The sequence below is a fragment of the Anomaloglossus baeobatrachus genome, chromosome 5, assembly GCF_048569485.1.
Source record: "Anomaloglossus baeobatrachus isolate aAnoBae1 chromosome 5, aAnoBae1.hap1, whole genome shotgun sequence".
Classification (NCBI taxonomy): domain Eukaryota; kingdom Metazoa; phylum Chordata; class Amphibia; order Anura; family Aromobatidae; genus Anomaloglossus; species Anomaloglossus baeobatrachus.
The window spans coordinates 415340439-415362090 of record NC_134357.1 but is presented as its reverse complement, the minus strand read 5'-3'; the positions used below and the strand labels follow the sequence as shown (position 1 = coordinate 415362090).

The 21652-nt window shown below is 42.9% G+C and overlaps 1 protein-coding gene across 1 annotated transcript in view; it reads right to left on the bottom strand.

Annotated features, from left to right (window-relative positions):
* The window catches only part of MYO1D (myosin ID), a 139224-nt gene that overhangs the window by 5288 nt on the left and 112284 nt on the right, over positions 1-21652 (bottom strand). Inside the window, exons 18-21 of the mRNA XM_075350264.1 lie at positions 21439-21583; positions 20709-20813; positions 18093-18206; positions 7982-8139 (exon numbers count right to left, since the gene is read on the bottom strand). Coding sequence (XP_075206379.1) covers positions 7982-8139; positions 18093-18206; positions 20709-20813; positions 21439-21583 — 522 coding nt within the window. The remainder of the gene's footprint in view (positions 1-7981; positions 8140-18092; positions 18207-20708; positions 20814-21438; positions 21584-21652) is intronic.

Below are 21652 nucleotides of genomic sequence, written 5' to 3'. Positions count from 1 at the left end.
GGGACGTTGTAAGGCAGCTTTTTGAAAGGGAAGTCGCTAACGAAGTCACTGTAAAGTCCCCTTTACACACTGAGACTTTGCTGCACAGTGGGAAACAAAGGACCAAACAATGGTCCTGAACGATTTGTAGCGATCAGCAACTTCACAGCAGGGGCCAGGTCGCTGATGTGTTTCACACACTGCAATGTCGCTGGGGAGGTCGCTATAACGTCACAAAACCGGTGACGTTACAGCGATGTCGTTTGTGATGTTGCAGTGTGTAAAGCCACCTTAAGAGACCATTTTAAACGCTTAGGAAGCCTCTGCAGGTGTTTTGTGGTAATTATTCTAATTTTCTGAGATAATGGCTTTTGGGTTTACATTGGCTGTAAGCCATAATCATCAACATTAACAGAAATAAACAATTTAAATAGATCACTCTGTAATGACTACGGTATATATAGTATATGTGTTTACCTTTTTTTTATTGAATCACTTGAATAAATTAACTTTTTTAAGATATTCTAATTTTTTGAGATGCGCATATATATGTTATTTACATGGTGTGTATACTGTATACATGTTATGGTATGCTCTCTGTTATGTGGTACTATTCACAATTGCTACTTATGCATCAGTTTTACATTCCTGCCATTATGGATGAGGGCTCATCTCATTTTGTTAAAGGACCCTTTCAATTCTAGTTATATCTCTGTATTGTAATTATTTTGCCTATTACTTCTCATACACGTTTTTGTCTAGCCAGGATGCACACAAAGCAAGCTGATGGGTAACCTCTGGTATACATGTAGCTACATGTAAAGTTATGGTAGTCACAAAGAAAGTTACATGGTTGCCAGGCAACAAGCCAAACATAATATACAATAGGGGTTGCAGTATCAATAAGACTTTACCTGTATGCTTTTTCTAGAGTAGAAAAAACAAGATAGCCAGCACTAAATGTGCACTACTGCACTAAAAATTCCAAACTGTACTTATTATTCAAATTTGAGATTTTTTGGCAAAAAAATTGCAATTTCTTGAGCTACCCTGCCACGTCATGGCAAATTTCTTTGAGACAGTCCTACTCTAAATTATTTTTATTTAAAATGTGCCATACGGCCTCACATATGAAAGAGTAGAACTGTTCATAGCAGCACTCACCTGGTGCTTTTCAATCCCTAACCCATGACTGAATCATGGCTGTGGGCAGGACAGGCCCAAGCAAATGCTGCTTGAAGTAAATAGCCTGTGGACAGGGCCTGATGACTTAATGTGAACAGCCACCAATTGGCTGACTCCCACCTTGCCGTGCACCCAAATTTGGGCTGTATTCCACCTGTCTTGATTTTGGCAATTGGTGGCTGTTTACATTCAGTCATCAGAGGAGCTGAAGATAACATGTAGGCAGGGGCATAACTACCGCAGTCGCAGAGATCGCCACAGTGGCCGCGCTCCAGCCCCTGATTCAGATGGATGTGTGTCCGCAGGCACACATCCAGCTGAAATACATTGCAGTACAGAGACCCGTCGGGTCCCTGTACTGTGATGTACCGGCACTCTATTAAGGCCATGAATATTCATTGCTCCTCACCCACATAATCATGGGTATGGCGAGCAGAGAATATGCTGACAGCTGCCAGTGCTGTAGATGGCCGCACATCACACTGACGTCATGCACTGCGCCGCTTACACGCTGGTCACTTGCCATGCCAGTATCGTCGGGGGAGAGCAGGGTAGGTGAGTATACTATTGTTTATTGTTTTTTTTACTGTGTGCTGGGATGAATATACCAGGAGGATGAGGAAGCTATATAACAGAAGGATGGGGAGTCCATATACCGGGAGGATGGGGAGTCCATATACCGGGAGGATGGGGAGGCTATATACCGGGAGGATGGGGAGGCTATATACCGGGAGGATGAGGAGGCTATATACCAGGATGGGGGACATGCTTGGGATATTTACCAAGATGGGGCTATATACCAGGATGGGGACATGATTGAGCCTTATAAACCAGGATGGGGATATGATGAGAGCATATATACCAGGATGGCACCATGATGGGCCATATATACCAGGATGGGGCCATGATGGGTCCATGTATACCAGAATGGGGCCATATATACCAGGCTATATCCATGATCGGGGATATGATATGTGGTCTGGTCATAGTGTTATGGTATTTCTTCCTTGTATGTGGTAATATTAGGTTTTTACGTGGTCTAATTATGGTGTGGTGGTATTACTCTCTTGTATGTGGTTGTATTTGATCACTATGTGTTGGTAAAATGTTATCTGATCATAGTGTTGCGGTATTTCTCCCTTGTACTGTATGTGCCTGTATTCGGTCACTATGTGGTGGTAATATGTTGTTTGGTCATGGTGTGGCGGTATTTCTCCCTTGTATGTGGTATTATTGGTCTTGGTATAGTGGATTTTGTTGTGTATGGAGGTTACTTTTGCTCTCTGATATCAATATGGGGAAGATTCTTTATTTCCAATTGTTGTTTCCTGTTTTCTACTGCTAAACTGGCTTTGACTAAGTCTTCATCTTTATAGTGTGGCTCTCGACCAATTTTCAAAGTCGAATGTGGATCTCAAGGTAAAAAAAGGTTGGGGACCCCTGCTATAGAGTATGAATGGAGCAGAGGTCGAGTATGTGAACTGCTGCTCAATTTGTCTGGGGATAACCGTTCCTCATTCTGCCAATCGGTGCAGATCCCAGTGGTTGGACCCCAACCAACAAGGTGATAACTTGCCTTAGCAGTCTCAAATGATAGTCTGGTGCACTATTCAATTTGGTTTGTCAATACCAGGTTTAGATCTATTATCAGCCATGCTAGGATATGTTACTCCTACCCCTAGTCCCCCCATGTGTACTCCTGAAACTTGCTGCATGCACCTTACCTCTTGCACCAATTTAATGAACAGAATATGGCCTCCTACTATGTTAATATCCTACATATGTAACTGTATTATCTCTACCGCCAGATTCCTGAAAGTGAGTAATTAGGGGAATATATGATACACATTGTTTTTATTACTACTGAATGCAATAACTAGATTGTATCACCTCTGTGACCTAGAAAATGGAAGTGTCTGGGTTCTGTCTTCTACCCATGACACACCGATATGACACCCCGGATGTCTTGTCTAGGTGTCCCAACATCCACTTACATCAGTACAGGAGCAAAGACATACAGGAACAGATAATGTCTGCAAAGAAGCACCATATCGGAGATTGCAACACGACCATTGTCAGCAACTTGTGTAACAACCCAACCCTGTGACTGTACAATTAGGGTTATACAAGAAGGAACTGTCCACATCAGGTTTTTTTTGTTCTTATTAGACTAAAGATCTAAACACCCCAGGACAATAAGCTATATAAATCAAGTTTCCTGTTATTACTTAAAGGCTTCGCTGTAAGTTAGAAGGAGATTAAAAGGATTTTGACATACACACATACAAAACACAGTTTGTATGTATCCTGTAACCAATGGCGTAACTAGAGTTCGATGGGCCTTGCAAAATTTGGACATGGCCCCCCCATCCCACCATGTTGGTCAGATGTATATGTATGTATATATTTAGCATTCTAAATCCAATAAAAGACATACAAGTTGTTGTCCCCTCTCATTATGTAGTAAAGTCCCATATCCTGTTCTAATGTACCCCAGCTTGGGCTACGTCCTGGCAAATATGTCCCCCATCTTGGTATATATGTCCCCTATCCTGGGCTACTTCCAGGTAAATATGTCCCCCATCCTGGTATATACTGTCCCCCTTCTGGTATATACATTCCTCTCCTGGGCCCCTCCTGGTATATACTATACTTGCCTTGCCCGGCTGCGACGTCACGCAGCATCCTCCTCTATAGCATGTGTCATGTGCCACCTCAGTCATGGGAACGCTGCTGAAAGCTGCCAACTTCTGTTTGCCAGCAACGTGTATCGCAGTGCAGGGACCCAACAGGTCTCTGCACTGCGTTTCAGCTGGATGTGCATCCTCGGACGCACATCCAGCTGGAGCAGGAGCTGGGGCCAACAGGACCCCTGCACCACCGGGCCCGGTCCCTGAGACCACGATCGTTCCGTTCCTGCCTGTAACAATGGAAACACAAATGTGCACTGGAGCTGTATACAAAAAGTATTATATTTTTAAACAAGATTCTTTACAAAATTGCTCCACTTTTACCCAAAAAAATGTGTGATTTTTAATATATTTTACTTGTACAAAATTATGTGTAGCCATTACAATAACTTGGAAAATTAACGTGGAAAATTATAGTAAAACTGCATGTGTTATTTTTCGGGTGCCGTTTAGGACGTGTGACTATATCCAAACTCCCGTGAAGTCTGATGAAGTGCCGGTGACATGTACTGACAAGACAGTACCACCTGCTTTATTCAACTGTATGTTCTGCATCAACTGGAGGTATGCTAAATCATTTTCTGATGAGACACCTAAGATAAAGCTTATGGGCGATGTCAGCATGTGCTATCACTCAAGGGCAGGATGACAGGCGAGTGTGCGGGTGATTAATACCATGTAATCACACTGCAAATTATGTAGGCCAGGATCTAGCTGGCCACTTATGGATAAACAGGATAGACGGCCATTGTGATTTTATTTGATTTCATAACAAAGGACTAACTGGGAATAGAATACCGGAAGACGAAAATATATAATGCGCTTTACTAGAAGAGCTTCTGCTGTAAGTAAGAGCCACGTCTGGACCTGCAAGATTGGCAGACTAAAAGAAAATCTATAATTGCTGAAGTGATTCTGGGAAATTCTTTCCTGAGCGCCCCATGTGTCCTCGCTGCGCCAGTCTCATAGGAGAGGAAGAAGGAAAGTGAGAGGAGAAGGGAGGAGGCCCAGGATGAAAGGGCTGGGAGAGGAGGGGGCCACAAGAGACAGAATGGGGCAGGGAAGCTGATGGCTACAAAGAGCTTGGACGGCTGCCTGGTGCTGACCAGGGTTTTTTAGTGGAGCTCATTAAGCTCTCCATCCTCTCCATAGATCTATTCAGAGACTGATGCAGCTGCCATGGAAACAATCAGACCCTTCTCCTAAGAATCACCTCCTTTACCTAAAGGGTAAAAAAAACAGTCAAAAATCGAATAAAGGAAGGGGTGTCACACAACGTTCTAGCACATGTTGTCAGTGATATGTTGTAACACAAGCCTCAAAAGAGGATGGGAGGGGTATGAAGATGGAGGAAAGGAGCCGGTAGCTTCGTAGCTAGGATAGAGAGGAAGTGGGAGGGTGACACAAAAGGTAATGAAGACAGCTGAAAGCTAAGCATGGATGCATAGAAGTGACAGGAACAAGCATGGACCCCCCCTCCAGCTGTATGTGTCACTCATTATGGAGCCAGGCAATGGAAGATAGAGCCGAGGACTGTAGAAATGTGGAAATTTCACTTTTGCACCCTAATCAGGGCATCTCCATGACTGGATATCTGACCTAATATGGTTGGGGTCTCAGATTCAGGGTGGCCCAAAAAAAAGGTATAGGAATGCTATTATTATTACTAATTATTATAGCGCCAGTTATTCCATGGCGCTTTACATGTGAAAAAGGGTATACAAAATAGGGACAGATACAATAATCAAACAATACAAGGCACGGACAGGTACAAGAGGAGAGAGGTCCCTGCCCGCGAGGGCTCACAGTCTACGAGGGATGGGTGAGGATACAGAATGTTGCAGCTTCGATGGAAAATATGTCCAGCACTTATAAGATTAAACTAGTCAAAAATGTAATTTGTAAAGTGCTGCGGAATATGTTGGCATTATATGAATAAAATTATTAAAGGGGACTCGGACAACCCCTTCTAAATTTGAGTGTTTGCCCCCGCTATAATAAAAAAACCTATACTCACGTCTTGTGCTGGAGTCATTCCAGCGATGTCGGCACTCACTCTCCCAGGGCTCACGTGAAGTTGTTAGGCTAGAAGAGCCCTGCGGCCGATCACCGCCGGCTTCACTCTCTCCGCCTTTGGACGGTTCAAACATCAAGAAGAGGTCAGAGCTGCGCTGCCCCTCACTCCATATTGATTTCTGATACGTCCTTTACACAAATGTAATCCTAATAAACTAACCATGTAAGAAAACGCAACTAAAGGCCGCTTTACACGCTGCGATATCGTGACCGATATCACTAGCGTGCGTACCTGCCCCCATCGGTTATGCGACACAGGCAAATCGCTGGCCATGGCGCACAACGTCGCGCGGACCCGTCACACTACTTACCTGCCTAGCGACGTCGCTGTGACCGACGAACCGCCTCCTTTCTAAGGGGGTGGTTCGTTCAGCGTCACAGCGACGTCACAGCAGCATCACTGAACCGCCGCCCAATAGAAGCAGAGGGGCGGAGATGAGTGGGACGTAACATCCTGCCCACCTCCTTCCTTCCTCATTGCGGGCGAACGCAGGTAAGGGGAGGTTCCTCGTTTCTGTGGTGTCACACATAGCGATGTGTGCTGCCGCAGCAACGAGGAACTACATCGCTAGCTGCAGCAGCAGCGATAATCGAGAATAGGGGGGCATGTCACCGTTTAGCGATTTTAAATGTTTTTGCGACGATTCAAAATCGCTTAGGTGTCACACGCACCGACATGGCTAAAGCGGCCGGATGTGCGTCACAAATTCCGTGACCCCAACGAGATCGCTTGAGCGATGTGTAAAGCGGCCTTTAGCCTAATTTAGTGTCTACCTACACAAGTGTATGGGCTTGTTCACACATTACGCTTTTTTTCCTACAGCAAAAATTTTGTGTTTTACAGTGCCAGCAAAGTCAAGGAGATTTCCGACATCTCATGTACACGCGGCTTATTTTTCCTTGCAGATTTCAACCTTCAAAGCCTTTTTTTTTATACTTGTAGCTTGTCAATTCTTTAACTATTTTTGAAGCATTTTCCAGCAATTGTGGAAAAAAACAAGCAAAAATGCAAGGTTTTTTTCCTTATTTTTCCTGCCAACACTTTTTTTTGAAGCGGAAAAATCATCTGCAAGTACTAAAATGTGCACATGGCCTACGGCTACTTTCATGCCATTTTGTATATATACTTTTACTATTTAGATCTGGGACCTCAGTACATCAAGGTCTATTAATCCATTAAAAACCACTGATATCACTGAAGTGAAAGGCGATCTATGGTAAACATATGAGAGGGACGTTTGCAGGACAAATCAATAGGTTTGAGCACTCAGCACTGACCATTGATGTCCCCAATGAATTTATGGGATGGAATTCTGAGTAATGCTCGAGTGCACAAATTGACTGTTTTCCCTCTGTCTTTCAGGCAAGGTCACAGTAAATTTACAGACTCAATTCTCCTGTATATTGGCAGAACACAAAAAATGTCCATCTTATAAAGCTGTTAAATAAGAAAAAGGTGTGCTAGATCTGCACTGCTGTGAGAAATAATCAGTGAAAAAGGAGTCCAGGACACACAGGTGAAGAACATGCAGTTTATTTGACGCGTTTCAAAGCTATCCAGCTTCTTCTTCAGGATTAACCTCAAACGTTGTGGTTTTATCCTGAAGAAGCTATATAGCTTCGAAACGCGTCAAATAAACTAGATGTTCTTCTCCTGGTCTCCTTTTCTACTGATCATTTCTCACAGCAGCGCAGATCTAGCACACATTTTCCGGTTTAACTCTTCCTCTCCTCATGGATCTGCAACAGCTGATGTTTCACACCCATACAGTGTTGTGTATCACACAACCCCATCATGTGAGTGCACCAATGTCAGTTATCTGCCATTTTTAACCAATTAAGACCCTTTTGCTCCTCCATGGTCTTCATATCTTATAAAGCTGGTCAGACCACCACAATGTGAATGGTCATACTAGAAGGATGAAAAGCAATCAACTATCAATCAAAGAGATTTACAGAATGTCAGAGATATTTCTGAAAGAAGATAAATCTTGCATAGAGAATCAAAGTTTTGGACAGCTTATTATGAGTGTGTACTGCGGCACACTTACTTCTTAAAATGGTTGGCCAGGACTCCAACAACTTCCCCCACACGACTGTCTTGAGGGGATTGTCCAGTGAAACGTAGACATACAATAAGGTCTTTGCGGTCTGTCGTGTGGAAAACCACCAGCTGGTCCTTCCCGTCGGTTACACTGATACCAGATACCTTGTGGAAGAAAAGAGAGATCGATCTGTGGTTTACAACGGTCAGACATCAGCTAGATAAGTCCACAAAAATAGCTATGTATCTAAACTGAGAAGGAGCGTGATACACAGCAAGATTGGTATCTTCGATATGGCCACCTGTTGCCACTACATTGTGGGTCAGCTGCACGGCGGCTTCTGAAACAAGTTAAAGGGATTGTCCATCTCTGGGTACAATATTTATTTATTTTTACAATAAAATTTGAGTTTGGAGGTAAAAATCATTTTTGCAGTTTGGTTATATAAAAATGTTACACCGTTCGCTTTTGTTTCCCGACACATCCAATTTTGACATAGTTTGTGGTCATTAATCAGATGTGAGGATCATAGAAAAAGATGGATACTAGAGAAATATACTACCGATCAGACAGTGATCGCAAGCTCACTGACAGATTCTCAGCTAATTCATTCTGCAATCATGGATTCCCGACAGATCGAATTACCAATGATAAGATCCATCAGGTTTCCATCATGGTGTCCATCCTTTTAGCAAGCAAAGTAGTAAGGCGTGGTGTGCCATTTGGATGGAATTTGTGAAGGAGGTCCCTAATGAAATGGTTGACACAGACATGAACAAAGCCTAAGGTTGACTACAGACGTCCATGTTTCACACTCTATAGACCGTCCTCAATGCTAGAACCATCCGTGTGTCTGCTGACCCTATCTTACATCTTCATTGGCATAAATTGGGTTGTTAGACATTTGGTTGGTTAGGAGACCCAGTGTTAATCCGGGCATTGAGGTCAGAGAAACATGGACGCATAAATTTAGCCCTTATTACACCATGTAATCTCAACTACAACCTGGAGAAGCCCTTGATATTTTTGTACGCGGGCCTGTCACATGTAGGATAACTTTACAATAATTAGTGTCAGCAATACTCATCTATACTAATTATTTTCTATGAGTCAACCGTCAATAATACCACAAATAGAACAGCTATTACCAAACCCCAACCCTTCAACCTCATAAATATGATAAGCCAATATTCCCAATTCAGGAAAACACTCAAGAATAAGGTGGGACTCTAACATTTAGGGTGGTGTACACTTAGAAATGAGCACTACACCTGCAGGTTCCGGTTCTGGTCCAACAATGTCTACATTGTTGGGTTGTCAGGTGGTCATCTACCACACCTTTGCTTTTTTACGGGACAAGATTTATGCCAGTTCCTGAAGACATACAGCTCGATTCTTTATTGCTTGGGCTCTTTCTTTGCCTAGTTTTTGGTGTTTTCCCTTTGCCCATATTAAGTCTGTTATATGCATTTTACTGTTTGTTTTTTTTATGTTCCTCGTTGGTTTGAGGTTTCCAGATGTTTTCAAAACATTTTTTATGCAAATGTACTTCAGTTTTTTTCTCCTTGATCTAATTTTTGGGTGGAAACTTTAGCCAAACTTGTTAAAAAGGTAAAAGACAAAAACAAAAAATATCAATGCATACTAATAGGCAAAACACTGATTTTTTTTGGGAGAGAAGCATTATGGGTCCGATTCATCATTTGTACTTTTTATTTGTCACATATACAATACACAGAATAGATATATCAAATATAAAAAAGTCAATGATAAGATTGCAGACTGTTACCAGAATTCCAAAAAGTTTTTTTTTTGTTTTTTTTTAATATTCCCTTATGTGTGAGCAATGGATACACTAGGGCTAAGAAACGACTTGTATAGTGTGACATGAAGATCATGATCAGATGTGACATTGCATTTAAAAGGAGGTACTCCCATCTCCAAGATCCTATCCCAATATGTAGTAGATGTTATAATAGCAATATTAGTAATAACTTCCAATTAGAAATGTAGACTAGTTCTACTGATATAGCCATGTCCCTTACCTTATGTGCAGGGCATTGCAGCTTAGTTAAATGCTCTTAGGCATAACCATGGATACCTAAGCTGCAATGCCCTGCACATGAGGTAAGAGACATGGCTATATCAGGAGAACTACATTACATTTTTAATTGGAGGTATTTGCTAATATTATTATTATACCTAATACATATTGGGATAGGATCTTTGAGATGGGGAAACCCCTTTAATTATTGTCAATGTCGCAAAAAATCCAAACAGGGATTGTATTCTTGGCTATATGTCGTAAGTAGTAATGAGCGAGCACTACCATGCTCGGTACTTGTAACGAGCAGTTGGTGTTCGGATAGGCGTGACTCGAGTACTGAATATAATGGGTGTCAATGAGAAACTCAAGCATTTATGCAGATGATTCCCCCATTCACTTCTATTATAGTTGGTACTTGAGCCATTATGAGGACCGAGCACCCGAGCATGGCAGTGCGCGCTCATCACTAGGTAATAGCCATAAGATGTTCCCCTATAGGCTTCGATGTAGATATGGCGGACAGTGATTTGCATCAGATATGTGTACAATTTCACTGTATTTATTCTGTTTTTCTTCAGACAAATCGCAGCTCTATATTGAGCTGTGGAATAAATTAAAACATTCAGATAAGAGGAAATTTACACAGAAAATAATGATGATGAGTAGTAAGAGCAAACATCTCTGCAGGCCGAGCTGAAGGAAGCCAGCACTGGACCAGACACCGGCTGCGGCAATCTCCATGGAGATCTCCATGGTAACCCCATCCCCCAGTAGTGGATGCTTTTGGATGCAGAATTGCTTGCATGTTCCAATGTGGATGCTCGCAGCCTCTTTACCCTGTTTTGTGTTGTATTCCCATCAGCTGCTTTATTCTCCTTCTCCCTGTAGATACTACCATGTCTTCACTCACATCCTTTGTCTTTTTGATGCTGGGTACCATTATGCCCATTAGATTATGCCAGTCTAATCCATAAGAACAGAAAGTCAATCATTTCAGGACGGCCATAGTGCAATCACATTTTGCCTACAAGCCCCGAACTGACCGTGGGGTGTGAGGCCTGGAATCTATGCTCCTATTAGCTCAGGCCGAGACCTGGGACAATAACCCCGATGCGGAAACGAGCCCGAGCGTCTGAATGAGGACTAACATAAGGGACAATGACACAGAGCCGCTCTTCCCTGCCCTCCATGATGAATATGCATTATGTATAGTCCTTAGGGCGCAGAAGACTGCATTATTCATTGCAGTGTATAACAGGACGGGTGACATAGCAATAGCTGAATTTAATGTATCCAGTTCTGTGTAATAGTTTAAGCACCCAGCTTAAAGGCAAAATTTACACGACTGATTGAATCAATAGGGGACAAATATTTCTCCAATAATAAAATGCTTCTGTTTTTCCATTACGAGATACAGTAAATCACCATCACAATTCGTCATATTTAAAGTGCCATGAATGTCTTTTTTTATATTCTTTTAACCCTCTGTAACTGCCTCTGTTCTCCTGAATCTGGCATGGTTTATTTTATATCCCTGCACCGCTCCAGTCCTGAGATATGGCCCCCTCTTCTCTACGTGTTTTCTTCAGCCAACTGGGCGTGACAATCAAAAAGACTCCTATGATGAAAAGTGGACCACGCCCACTTGGCTTAAAGACTTGATTTATATACAAGGAACAGTATCCCAGGAACAGAGAGGAATAGGAACAAAATAAAAAAATGCCAGATTCTGGAAAACAGCAGCGATTAAATCAGGTTAAAAAAAAAAATAATAATTACATATTTATGGCAAATTTCAGTTTTATTTAAGTTTGATTCCTGAAAATTGGTATTGTATGCATTAGTTTGCCTGTCTTTTTGGCTTCATACTTGTAATCCCCATAAAACAGCTATTGTGGTGCAACATTTTCTTAAAATTCTCCATTGTGTCGCCCCTCTGTTATTACTCCTGGAATTGAAAGAATAAACAGACAACTGAACACTACGATTCCCTTATCCATTCAGTGTTTCTCTAAATGGTCAGCAAATGTCAGCACTGATTGGTCAGGGTCACAATATGTGGGACATGCCCCATTGTCAAGGTGAAAGCAATTTAATTAAAGGGGTTTTCTCACGAGCAATGTTAATTTTAAAGTTCATTGTAATCTTGGAAAAATAATAAGTTCCACAATTGGATGGGTTTAAAAAAATGTTCCTGTGCTGAGATAATCTTATATATGTGTCCCTGCTATGTGCTGTGTAATGGCCCTGTCTGTCATGAGTATGTCGCGCCTGCAGGTTACATCTTCTGTTGGGGTGGTTTGGTTTTACTTTAATTTGATGCTGGAAAGGTTAAGGACTTTTTCCCTGAGTTACTCTTAACCTTAATCACAGTTGCAGCATTTTGTGAACACGCCCTTCCACAATATATACCCACTCCTGGCTTTACTCCATGCCGGTGATGAATTCTCTATCCTAACCACGTTGAAGGAGCTCCTCTCTGCATAGCTATGGTGTCGTTACAGTTGCAGCTGTGAATTTTCCTGCTGAAGAAACCAAGGAGGGCTTTTTGTTGTGACCTCCGACACCCGATTGTCTTACCTTCCTTGTGTTGTTTTTTATAGTAGTGGGACTAGTGTCTCACTGACCTACTCCCTAGCCATGGTAAGTTCAGGGTCAGTGAGGGCCTAAGCACAAGACGGCGCATGGTGAGAAAGACTCGTCTAGCGACGTTAGGTAGCTCAGGGATAAGTCACAGGTGGGTGTAAGAAGGTGCCCTATCTCCCCTCCCCCTTTCGCCAGGGCCTTCATTAACTTCTTTCCTGGTTTTCCCTCTGTGTTGTGCCGCAACAAATTTTTTTAAAAGCATCCAATTGTGGAACTTATTATTATTCCAAGATCTATTGACTAAAATGATCTTTGTTTGTGGCACAACACATTTCCAGGCAGAATAACAATGAAACCGCAAAATGCAGTTTTAAGCATTTACTGAAACAGAACTGACACACAATTGTAGATATGTGGGGGGGGTTTTCTAACAGAACGGGGAGGGAAGTTTCTAAAATTTTGCATTTAAAGGGAATCTGTTGGCAGGTTTTTGCTATGTAAGCGAAAGCCATAATGCTGCAATGGTTACCACAGAAAGTTTAGGCATGCCTGTCTTGTTACAGTTGGATTTTTTATTTGTGAAGTCTGTTTAAACAGCAGGACCCTTATCATTACAGGACTAGAAACTCAAGTGCAGAGCAGTCCAGCATGCCCCTGCTGTGATTGACACCTCACTGTCAATGTACAATCTCTATTGAGTGCCTGGTGTGGGCAGCTCTCTCAGCCCTGCTACATGGCTAAATCTAACATTTTTTATTGTGTCAGAACGGCTGCACCCAGTAATCTAAGTGATACATCATTGGATTCAGGGTCTCTTTGCCTACATCATGCTGCTCTCAGATGAGGTAGCAAAAACCTGTTGACAGAGTCCCTTTAAATATTGATGCTTGTCATGAAGAAAAAAAAAAAATCTTGTCCATTCATTTACACCCTTCAATTAATAATGTATGTCATGTGCACAATATAACTTACAGTCCAATCTTTATGAAGGAGGACGCTGACAGCTTTTAGCATAAGCACATGGGCACTTTCATCATCATACATTCACCAGCAGTAATAGTAGTAATCCATAAAGTGATCAATGTCTCCAAGTTCAAATAATGAAAACTTGGTGCCAAAACATAGAAATGTATATTTGCGTGAATGAATAAGAATTAATTTTGAGAAATTATAGAGAACAATACCAAAAACCTCATTTTATGGCAGTGCACACATTAATATGCAGGCCACAGGGGAGTGTTATCTGATAAGGTAAGGATTGTATCGACTTTCGCTATAGACATGATCAGACTTGTGGGCGAGGACCCCGACAGCTGGGACAAAGCTGTCAGCTGTCATTAAGGTAATTGTGATCGCAGGGAGATATTCTATATAGGGAGAGATGGAAATGTTGCCTTAACAGACTTGTATCAAGTAGATCTCGCTTTCTATTTGATCAACACTGCCAAGTTTGACCTTGGGCTGAAGGTTAGCAGAGCTAAGCTGCAATACCGAAACACAGCCTATGGACAAAGGTGGCGCTGTTTCCAGACTGTTACTGACCGAATTGGAAATCTGCAGAATATCAATTCTTTCAGAGTTTTTACAGCGTTTTACACCCATAGAAAGCATAAGAAAGTGCAACCATCCGTTTTTGACACATTTTTGGGGAATAAAACTAACTTTATTAAGCATCTACTACAGACAAATTACACATACAATCCACACAAAAATAAAGCTGCAAAAAACGCAGCAAAACCTGCTTTTTGTAAGCAGCTTATTTACTGCCAGGAGAGCAGATTTTATCTTCAGAAAGAAAAATAAAAACAATGGTAAAACGCTGCATGTGAACATAGTCTTAATTATAAAATATTTTTCCTATATAACCTAAAGCCAGTGCTATACTGGCACCATCAGGCTGATTCTATACATACCTATATCCTGTAGTGGTCACCTCGGATGTTTAGGTTTTGAAATCCAAGAAAGTAAAGTTTATAAAATTAGCAGCTTCTTGAGTGACAGCAGCTGTGGAGCAGATAATATCTGGGGCAGTATTCAGAGTTATCCCCTCCCCCTGTTAGAAACAGCATAAGTATGATACAATAGATTTACTTTTTCACTAGCAGGACCTGTGGTAAGGTCATACCCATATGACCAGAAGAGGCGGGGCCTCAGCCAACAAAGCTGATACCAGGAAGCAACATTTTTCTGATTGCTGAGACCCCGCCCCTTCTGGTCACATGGGTATGACCTCACACAGGTCCAGCTACCGTGTTTCCCCGAAAGTAAGGCCCTGTCTTACATTAATTTTACCCCCAAAAGTCCCACCCTGCCTTACTTTCGGGGGAGGCCTTACATTGGAAAAAAAATGACAATCCTCCCCCCTGCAGCCTCCCCATTGTTTGGGATCAGGCATCCACCCCTTCCTCCCCCCTGCAGCCTCCCCATTGTTTGGGATCAGGCATCCACCCCATCCTCCCCCCTGCAGCCTCCCCATTGTTTGGGATCAGGCATCCACCCCATCCTCCCCCCTGCAGCCTCCCCATTGTTTGGGATCAGGCATCCACCCCTTCCTCCCCCCTGCAGCCTCCCCATTGTTTGGGATCAGGCATCCACCCCATCCTCCCCCCTGCAGCCTCCCCATACAGTGGTTCTGCCCCCCACTCTGCCACCACACACACTGACACATACGGTACCGGTACAGCCCCACACGGCACCCACACATATCGTACCGGTACCGTACACACACACACACACACACACTGACACATACAGCCCCATACAGCACCCATACACATAACACACACACACACACACACACACACACACACACACACAGTTTCGGAACTTACCGTTACTTGTGCCGGGCTGACGATTCGGATGCCGGGGACGCTGGACCAATCGGAGCGAGCCTGCAGGCGGTGACGTCGCGGCTGATTTCGGCCAATCAGCTGCGAGCCGGCTGATTCGGCCAATCAGCTGCGAGCCGGCTGACTGGCCAATCGCAGCTCGAGCTGAGGGCCAATCAGCTGCGAGCCGGCTGACTGGCCAATCACAGCTCGAGCTGATGGCCAGCAGGGAGCCTTGCGGGGGCCATTCACCGGAGGCGGACCACGGGTGGCACGAGACTGGAGAAGGCCGCCTGGATGGAGCGAGGGAACAGCGGTAAGTTCCTGTACTTTCCCCAGGGACCCCCACCCATAGGCGGCCTTACATTCCCCGGCCCCCCCCCGCTACCCTGCCTTACAATCGGGGGGTGCCCTACATTGGCGGACCCCCCCGAAACCCCCACCCTGCCTTACTTTCGGGGGGGTCCTACTTTCGGGGAAACACGGTAGTGAAAAAAAAAAAAAATCGATTGTATAATACTTATGCTAATTCTAACAGGGGGAGGGGATAACTATGAACACCCACCAGCTATTATCTGGTCCTCAGCTGCTGTCACTCAAGAAGCTGCTGATTTTATAAAAACTTTACTTTCTTGGATTTCAAAACCTAAACATCCGAGCTGACCACTGTAGGTATGTAGAGAATCAGCCTGATAGTGCCAGTATAGCACTGGCTTTAGGTTATATATGAAAATCCTGGTGATTAGTGCGCTTTAAGCACATTATAGTAAACATACCATTCGGTTTGGATGGATAGTAAAATGATTTACTCAATATGGCCACAAGGGGTGCTGTTGTCTGAGATGTCACTTAGCAAATATAGGAGTCTTATTGTTAAGATTTCACATGGATCAGATTAGGACAATAAGATTGTAACAGCATATACACAAGAGGCCACAATCAAATCACTTCACTGTGGGAATATATTATTCTACATAAAGGTTGAAAATCTGTCATTCAAACATTGTAACATTTCTATGTACTATTAATAAAGAGGCCAGACAAAAAATATACTGAACAGTTTTCTTACCACATGTGTCTTTGTTACTATGTTTCATATTCAGTATGCACCTGTTCACATTAGAAAGGTAGGATGTGCCATCAGTCTTTTTCTTAGATTACAGGATTATGCCTTTTGATTGAGCACTCCTGCTCTTCAGTCTCAGGCAATTTTAATTCTCCATTTGCAGGTTCGTGTCTGCCCATAAATTGTAGGATTTTTTTAACCCAAAGAGAGGCATTAGTTTGATAGGGACCCAACAAAAATGAGGTCTCCTTGCCACTGGCTGTTGGGCTCACATAAAATCTGGCCAATTTTGTGTGCTAAGTATCTCAATTTTTATATGTTTTTTCATAGCAGTAATGCATGTCTATATTCCCATATTCATTGTTCCACATATCTTACAACTACAGATTGCAACTTTCTCCTTTTTGTTACTGTTTCATATTCAGTTTGCACCTGTTCATATTAGGAAGGTAGGATGTGCCATCAGTCTTTGAGGGGTTGTCTCACTATTATAAATGAGTAAAGTTGAAAAGTACTTGTAAAGATGAGCAACTTGGCAATTTTCTCAATAAAAATCCAATCTGTTCCCAATAACACAGGGATTTTTAACTCAATTGAGTATCATTTGTTGCCTAGGTTATCAGCCACCTATGCAGACTGTCAGAGTTGGCCAGTACCCTAGGCAAAGAGCTCGTGAGCACTACTGTGAAACTGGATGGATTGTTGGATGTTACCAGCTTCAGTGCCTCTGTGCTCCTCCGATGATGCAGAGGCAAAACTAACTTTGGCTGCAGTACAGTTCAGGCCAGTGGAGCAACGATGTGGACGTCCAAAGCGGTCAATAAATCAGGAGCACACTGCTCCTTCAAGTCAAATGGCGTCAGGCTAAGGAATGGTGTGCTCCTTATTGAGAACTTTGGACAACCCCTTTAATCTCCTGACCGGCAACACAGTCCTACATACAGGCATGAAATTGGCATGTCTAAAATTTGACACTGCAAATCACATCCAATTTCTACTCTTTGGGTAAGAAACACACATAAGGATTGATTTAAAGGGGTTGTCTAGTATCAGTCAAAGTTGGGGCTAAGGTTGGTAATGATTTAACATAACAAAATAAGCTTTACCTGTTTGAGCCTCTGCCTCTCTTCTGCCGCTTCTCCACTGCTCTATGCTGTACTCTGTCAAAAGGGCAGCCCTGTATACAATCTGTGACCACTGCAGTCAATCATTGGCTTTGTGTTTTTTGTGCTGTCTACTTCAGCATCATTACTGAGGCCAATAATTGTCTGCAGCGTTCATGTGTTGTATATAAAACATCAACTGCTACAGCACTATAAATACAGTGCAGGGGAGGAGGGGCAGGCGCTTCAACAGGTAAGTAGTGCTTCATTTTTAATCTTTAACCCTAGAATGCATACCTGGGGCCTCGCAGGCCTGCTAGGTCACTTGTTTTCTATGGTAGATTTCTATGGTTGCGCGTTCTAGGGTTAATCATCAGCAGCCTTGGGACCAATTTTATCAGATCCTGGACAAGTCCTTTAAGATGTTGGACAACTAGTGCAAAATATCCAAGTCATTTTCCTGAAATGGAGAGCATTCATCACTTACATTATAAAGAGGAGTGCTGCTCATGACTTTATACTGCTTCTTGGGATCCAGTTTATATAAGTGTCTATCAGTTATAAAGATGGCCCGATCTTCTACTTTATTAAATCTGTTGACCTGCGTGAAGAAAAGAAGTAGACAATCAGATAAGAGGAGTTACCAGTAATTCACTAATATCAGCTGCACACAGTCATCTCGTACTATAGAGAGTGCTGATATACATTTATTTGCTTTGCCATCACTACTGACAATATAAACCTCTAAAACACCATGGGATAATGTTATAATGTTCTTTTCAGTTCGAAAAAAATTCTAAATACTAAAATACCATACTTTTCCTTGGGATCAATAAAGTGTATAGTATCGTATTGTATTGTATTGTAAGCACGAAAAGTTGCAATATAAACTAGCAAATACACAGTGCTTCAAAGGCACAGTAAAAAAGTTCTATAATATTATGAAATCTTATTGAAAAATACATAAATGTCCCAAATTATTTCCCTTTTAGAGCTATGTTCTATATTCTTCTTCAAAAACTCTTAGGGTACTGTATATTCACACTTAAGGGTGCTTTACACGCTGCGACATCGCTAACGATATATCGTCGGGGTCACGTCGTTAGTGACGCACATCCGGCACAGTTAGCAACATCGCAGCGTGTAACACCAAGGAGCGATGATCAACGAGCGCAAAAACGTGAAAAATCGTTGCTCGTTGACACTTCGCTCCTTTTCATAATATCGTTGCTGCTGCAGGTAAGATGTTGTTTGTCAATCCTGTGTCAGCACACATCGCAATGTGTGACACCGCAGGAATGACGAACATCTCCTTACCTGCGTCCACCGGCAATGAGGAAGGAATGAGGTGGGCGACATGTTCCGGCCGCTCATCTCCGCCCCTGCTCAGCTATTGGATGGCTGCCGTGTGACGTTGCTGTGACGCCGCACGAACCGCCCCCTTAGAAAGGAGACGGATCGCTGGCGAGAGCGACGTCGCAGGGAAGGTAAGTCCGTGTGACAGGTGTTAGAGATGTTGTGAGCCACGGGCAGCGATTTGCCCGTGACGCAGAACCGACAGGGGTGGGTACGCTCGCTAGCGATATCGGTACCGATATCGCAGTGTGTAAAGTACCCTTAAGGCCCCGATTCTTCAAAGATTTTTTGGGTTAGCATTCTTGCCTAAATTGCCTCAAAAGTGGCAAAATTTCTGCACAATTTGGAGTCATTTTGCTGTTTCTTTGCTGTACCAAAATGGGCAGAGCTGGGGCAGGGCAGGGGTGTGGTGACAGATGTGAAGCCAGTTTGACTAATTCAAGCTATGCCGTTACTTAGGCTGCTTTCACACCTCCGGTTTCTGCAATGCGGCACAATCCGGCACTTTGCAGGAAAATTGCAACCGTTTTTTTTTTGCTGCCGGTTGCGTTTTTTCTGCATAGACTTTAATTAGTGCTGCATTGTGCCACATGGCCTTGCGTTCCATCCGTTTTTTTCCGCATGCGGCAGATTTAGCCGATGCGGCGGCCGGATGGAACGTTGCCTGGCACGTTTTTTCGTGCGGCAAAAAAAAACTGCATCGCGCCGCATTCGGCCGATGCGGCGCATTTTTCAATGCATGCCTATGGCGGCCGGATGCGGCAAAAACCGCATCCGGCCGCCGCATGCGGTTTTTGCCACTGCGCATGCTCAGTAGCATGCCGCAAGCGGCAAAAACCGGACGGGCCGCATGGGAAAAACTTATGCAAAGGATGCGGTGTTTTCACCGCATCCGTTGCATAGCTTGCACAGCCGGATTGAGCCGCACAGCTCTAGCCGGATGTGTGAAAGCAGCCTTACAGGAACTGGAGTGAGATTTCTGGGGCTTGGCATGAAGGCACGCGCCTTTAGCTAGACGCTCCTGATTCATTAAGAGGTATGCATCTCCTAATGAATTGAGAGCAACTGAAGATTCCTCATCAACACTGGCGACAAAATCACCCATCTTAATGAATCGTCCCTGAGGCTTCTTGTAGTGTTTTTATATTGGAAACAGAGCAGAAACTCCAAGTTTTTGAGGAGTTTTGCTTCTATGAGGAGGATTTGGAGAATATCCGCTTTCTGCTCCAATAATTCAGCAAAAAGTGTGAACAGACCAATACAATTAATTTTACTGGGAAATCCACTTTGTTCTTTATATAAAGAGTTGTTTGAGTTTTTTTCCTGAAGAAGTTTTGAAAAAGGCCTGAAGGAAAAAAACCCCAAAAACATCTTGTCACTCCTTTGAAGAGGATCCTGAAGGAAACCTGATCAAACTAGGAACTAATTAAAATCCCCCAATGAAAGCTTCAGGAAAAAAACCTCTTCCAAAACTCTTAAAAACTTTCTCAAAAATTGCTTCAGGAAAACAAATTGAAGAATGCCTTGACACAGTTTCTGCTTGAAAAACGCATGGTTTTGGAACTGAATTCATCAAAGGACCACGTTGTTGAGAATTAAGTATTTAGATACTGATGGGAGTGTATTGAACCTTTTGCCCTAAGTGAAGGAAATCTTACCTACATCTCAGCATTGTGCCATGTGAATCATAGATACATGTGTGCTGATCGGCTTCCTAAAATGTTGATATCTAGATGCACATACATACCTTGCGCACATTACAGGAGAAGAGAGGTTGCATGAACTTGTCTTTTCTCTGTAGCTCACTTGCCCGAGATACAAACAATCCTGAATCTTGGCTGTTTTCTTGTTTCTGTAAGAGGAAAGAAATATGGCTTTTTGACCTGCAAGAAATTCTGGGAGAGTATAGCTCTGAAGCCTGAAGAATTGGAAATGCAGCTTTGGCTTGGAATACAAACTGTTTGGAAAGGTACAGAGTGAGATATGAAAGAGTTATTCCCATCTTTTTAAAATGGATACATTTACAATTTTGTAATTTACCAATTACTAACACTTTTCCCCTTTCTCCCCAAAATCTTTATGCTTTTTTTTTTATCTTATTGTTTCCTGCTCACTGCCACGGGACTGGTCTCTGCTGATGAACAGCAGCGGTGGCTGAACAAGCTCCTTCATAATGACTATTGGGATCGCTAAAGGGAGTGGTTAGATCCCGATCCCAGCCACTTTCAATTGTACCGCTCATCCAAAAGATGCAGAACTAAGATAGCAGCATCGTGGGCAGACACTTTGGGCCTAAAGTGTCCATAAATTAGAAATCCATGCTTTCCCTCATTCCTCTGCACTTAGGAAGATGAGAGGCTGGAGAGCTGGGCACTCCCGAAAAAAAAAAAAAAAAGGTTGGAAAAATCCTTTAAACAAGTTTCTGTACAGTGATGTTCAAAGATAAACATGTAAGCGTGTTTTTCATTAGCACTTACCGACGACAAGTAGTTTCCTTCCCAACTCCTTTGAAGACCCATATCGGCTCTCTGCCCTTTCAGATTTTCAAAGGCAGCAACTTTAGCCTTGATTTTTGGTATGTCCGCAGGCGGTATAGTCTTTATTATCTGATAAGCTCTCCATCTGAAATAAGAAGATTACACGCTCTCTGTTAATTTGGTGACATCTCGACAAATTGCTAAATTTAATGCG